Source organism: Magnolia sinica, chromosome 1, assembly GCF_029962835.1.
Source record: "Magnolia sinica isolate HGM2019 chromosome 1, MsV1, whole genome shotgun sequence".
Lineage (NCBI taxonomy): Eukaryota > Viridiplantae > Streptophyta > Magnoliopsida > Magnoliales > Magnoliaceae > Magnolia > Magnolia sinica.
In genome coordinates this window covers 117123206-117128198 of record NC_080573.1, presented here as the reverse complement: position 1 = coordinate 117128198, position 4993 = coordinate 117123206, and the positions used below count along the sequence as shown (strand labels likewise).

At 39.7% G+C, this 4993-nt stretch overlaps 1 protein-coding gene across 2 annotated transcripts; it reads left to right on the top strand.

Moving 5' to 3' along the window:
* The first annotated feature begins 723 nt into the window (after nucleotides 1-723).
* Nucleotides 724-1610, top strand: LOC131257765 (protein CHLOROPLAST VESICULATION-like). 2 transcript variants are annotated; one of them, XM_058258666.1, is made up of 2 exons: nucleotides 724-882; nucleotides 1187-1610. In XM_058258666.1, the coding sequence occupies exons 1-2, from the start codon at nucleotides 782-784 to the stop codon at nucleotides 1494-1496; spliced, it is 411 nt and encodes a 136-aa protein (XP_058114649.1). In that variant the 5' UTR covers nucleotides 724-781; the 3' UTR covers nucleotides 1497-1610. The 2 variants fall into 2 exon arrangements, with proteins under 2 accessions (XP_058114649.1, XP_058114715.1); XM_058258732.1 differs by having other exon boundaries at nucleotides 727-882; nucleotides 1297-1610.
* The last annotated feature ends 3383 nt before the right edge of the window (nucleotides 1611-4993 follow it).

The following is a 4993-nucleotide window of genomic DNA, read 5'->3' as shown; positions in this document are numbered from 1 at the left end:
TTTTCAACCTGGGGCCACCAAAGGGTGGGCCCTGGTTGATTTCGACCTGATTCTCAATTGCTCAATTATTCTGGTAGTGATTCACACAGTCAACAGATTGGCTTTGCTAAGAAAATGATATATTTGGGACATTCCCATACTTGATCTCGACTGTCAGTTAGTGGGCCACCTCGCTACACACGCAAAAGAGAAAAAATAACACACGCAAAAGAGAAAATAAAAAATAAAAATCAGGAGTTTGATGGATGATAGGCAGGCACTTAGAAATTGCACACGTGGCATATAAGTAGTGAAGTTAAACCGTCCAAATAATGGTACGTACGCAGTTTAGATGCATCATGAAACAAATATAAAGCTTATTTGATTATCTGACCATCAGATTGGTGGACAATTGCTACACGGTTAAAAATGAAAAATATCCAACAGTCCTATTTTCACAAACAAGTGTCAACTAATCAGAGGTTATGATTGTTCAACCAATCTGATCTTGGGATTATGATTTGGTGATAGTGGGCTGCGCAATCCAATCGGTATATTTGAGTTGATATCTGCCACATGTACAATTTCTGAGTGCTGCGTATCAAGCTTCATGGGTCGCCTGAGTATCATCTAACTCAAAAAATAAGTTTCTTGATGGGTGTGGACCCCAGACACGTTTCTCCAGAAAAAATATCAGCAACCGTGGTGGGCCAACCTATTCTCTTAACCTACGCACCCCTGCACCAATAAAACTCGTACTCTCTAACCATGAATGACAAACCAAAAGAAGTAAAGAGAAAGCATGGCCACTTCCATCAATTGCTGCCTCAACATGCCTACCCAAACTCCTCCAAATACTCTTCTTGCTCCGTTATGTCCACCAAAGGTCACTCCAAATCCAAGGTAAGTTAAAAGCCATCCATGAATATTTTAGATCTTAAAGTTGATATCCTAACTTATAATCCTGAGAAGATTATGATTCTAAAAATGATTAGAATGTAATTATAGGTTTCAAAAATAATTTTAAAAGGATTACATACCCCTAAAATAATCACAGTGCTATTATAAGTCTCATAAATGATTATGATGTGATTACAGGATTCGAATAATAATTAACAATGTTGCTTATCTTTTAAAGTTTTATATATTATAACTTGATTTCATATTTGATGGCATATGCTAATCTCTCTCTTATTTATTATTTTAGTTTGTGGAGGAATAGATGTTTTTCGAGTGTCGCCTCTATCATCATTAGTTCTTCATTAGCTCTTCCAATGGGTGAAAGCTACAATTATACTGTCGAACGCTTTTTAATAGAAACACAAGGGAAGGCGATGAGATGGAGCGACAGAAGGATGTGCCCACAATGGCGTGCAAATTTGTTGGAAAACGTTGTGCCCGAAAACCTTCCTCGACGTTCCAACAATCGGCGGAGATTGGAAGCCATGGCCGCTTATCGGACCGATCAGGCAGTTGGGGTTTTAACAGAAGATGCAAACAGATGTTTCTTTCTTTAAATGATGTGTTATTAGTAGAAATTGGTGCACTGTTTAGGCTGTATTATATACATGGATTTGGAACTTGTAAAAATTAATGTGGTGGCTCTTAAGAAATTTTATTTGGTTGGCTTATTTAAGAGTGCGTTTGGTTGCACACCAAATATCATGACATTCATGATATTCTGCACTTGATTAATTATTAAATATCATATATTAAAAGAAATTATATATCGGTGATAATGCTAATTAATTTGCATGGAAGATGTGAATTTAGCTCGCGTGAGCACACCAAATTGTTGTGAATGGGACCTCCCCCTTGTGGGTCCCACTGCTGCTGTTTGAAATAGCTCATCTAGAGTCCCACAAACTAACGGTTAGACTAAAATCGGAAGCAGTATTCGGCAATCCAAAGTTCAGTAATTTGGATGGCTAGATCCATCAAATTCATTGCAATTATTAGCAGGATGAGTCATTGTCACTGGACAGACTAGATCAATGGTTCTGATCGCTTGGTATCATGCCAAATGAATCCCAAGGACTACAATTTCTAGTGGTCTAGTGGACTAGTAAAGATTGATAATTGATAGTCTATGGAACCAGTAGCCTTCAGGCCATCCACAGTACATGAGAATTAGGTTAGTGATCCATAATCGTAACCACTCATCATGTGGATCCTACAATAGATGGGCCATGATATCAAAATCCTGCTGATACGATGATCAAATGGGTCTCACTATGGCCTGAAAATAAAGTGGGTTAAATTAACAAGGCCAAGGGTCCTTATCCTTCTTGCATATTTTTGTAATATCTTCTATCCACAACGGAGATTGCCAGATGAGGGGTTCAGGTCATTAAATGTGGGACCCATGTGTAGTGCTACGCCTAAGGATTACATTTTCAGCTGGCCCTTACTACTACCAAACCGGCCGGTCGTCTATTAAAAAAAAAAAAAAAACACAAAACAATGAGAAATTTCCTACTTTACGACCCATTTATGGCCCACCAGCCATTTGAAGTTCACCTTTTTTAAGCTTCCAAGAATACTCCCCTGTGTACGACCGACTTTTCAAGGGACCAAAATACCCCCGTCATTCATTCCTTTCGGAAGCCGATTGGCTGGTGTGCGAAGACGAGCGCTGATGCTCCTCGACATGGCCCAACAATGATGTATTTATTATATCCACACCGTCCATCCATATTTCGAGATCATTTCAGAGCATTATCGGAAAAAATTTTACAAGGAGAACTTTTTCCCCCTTCCATTTTTCTCTAATACATAATTATGTAAATATGTATATATAAGTATATAAAAATATTTTTTTATCTATTTATTTAACAAGCATATCTCCTAAGTAGAATGAGTTGCCTAACGTACCACATGATTTTGGGTTAGGAGAAGCTAATTTAGCCAACCAACGTAGTTATTTTTCAAGATTTCATCGGGTTGATGGTTGAAAATCAATTTCATTCATTTTTTGGTCAATTTCATTTATTTGATTCACTTCGCTGTCAATTCCACGCATTTCACGGTCAATTCGCTCCACTTCACGGTCATTTCCATGCATTTCACGGTCATTCCCGGCAATTCCGTGTTGATTCACGGTCATTTCCATGCATTTCACGAACAATTCCCTTCACTTTACGGTCATTTCCACGCATTTCACGGTCAATTTGCTTCACTTCACGATCATTTCCATGCATTTCACGGACATTCTCGGCGATTCCGTGTTGATTCACAGTCATTTCCACACATTTCACGGTCATTTCCCTTCACTTCACGGTAATTTCTACGCATTTCACATCATTTCCATGCATTTCACTGTCATTTTCGACAATTTCGTGTTGATTCACGATCATTTCCACGCATTTCATGGTCAATTCCCTTCACTTCACGGTCATTTTCACGCATTTCACGGTCAATTCGCTTCACTTATCGGTCATTCTCGCCAATTCCGTGTTGATTCACGATCATTTCTACACATTTCACGGTCAATTCCCTTTACTTCACGGTTATTTCTACACATTTCACGGTCAATTTGCTTCACTTCACAGTCATTTCCATGCATTTCATGGTCATTCTCGGCAATTTCGTGTTGATTCACGGTCATTTCCACGCATTTCACGGTCATTTCCACACATTTCACGGTCAATTCGCTACACTTCACGGTCATTTTCATGCATTTCACGGTCATTTTCAGGCATTTCACGGTCAATTTCTTTCACTTCATGGTCATTTTCACGCATTTCACGGTCAATTTCCTTCACTTCGCGGTCATTTCCATGCATTTCATAGTCATTTTCGGCGATTCCGTGTTGATTCACGGTCATTTCCACACATTTCATGGTCATTTCCATGCATTTCACGATCAATTCGCTTCACTTCACGGTCATTTCCATGCATTTCACGGTCATTCCTGACAACTCCGTGTTGATTCATGGTCATTTCCATGCATTTCACGGTCAATTCGCTTCACTTCACAGCCATTTCCATGCATTTCACCGTCAATTCGCTTCACTTCACGGTGCATGAAAATGATCGTGAAGTGAAGCGAATTGACCGTGAAATGCGTGGAAATGACCGTGAAGTGAAGGGAGTTGACCGTGAAATATGTGGAAATGATCGTGAATCAACATGGAATTGTCGGAAATAACCGTGAAGTGAAGCGAATTGACCGTGAAATGCATAGAAATGACCGTGAAGTGAAGGGAATTGATCGTGAAATGGAAATGACCGTGAATCGACACGGAGTTGCAGCGAATTGACCGTGAAATGCGTGAAAATGACCGTGAAGTGAAGGGAATTGATCGTGAAATGCATGGAAATGACCGTGAATCAACACGGAATTGCCGGGAATGATCGTGAAATGCATGAAAATGACCGTGAAGTGAAGCGAATTGACCGTAAAATGCGTGGAAATGACCATGAAGTAAAGGGAATTGACCGTGAAATGCGCAAAAATGACCGTGAATCAACACGGAATTGTCGGGAATGACCGTGAAATGCATGAAAATGATCATGAAGCGAAGCGAATTGACCGTGAAATGCATGAAAATGACCGTGAAGTGAAGGGAATTGTCCGTGAAATGCGTAGAAATGACTATGAATCAACACGGAATCTCTAGGAATGACCGTGAAATGCATGGAAATGATCATGAAGCGAAGCGAATTGACTGTGAAATGCGTGGAAATGACCATGAAGTGAAGGGAATTGTCCGTGAAACGCATAGAAACGACCATGAATTAACAAGAAATCGCCGAGAATGACCGTGAAATGCATGGAAATGACTGTGAAGTGAAGCGAATTGGCCGTGAAATGCATGTAAATGACCATAAAGTGAAGGGAATTGATCGTGAAATGCATAGAAATGACCGTGAAGTGAAGGGAATTGACCATGAAATACATGGAATTGACAGTGAAGTAAAGCGAAATCGCTGGGAATGACCGTGAAATGCATGGAATTGATCGTGAAGTAAATGAAATGAATGGAATTGACCGCGAACTGATTGAAATTGA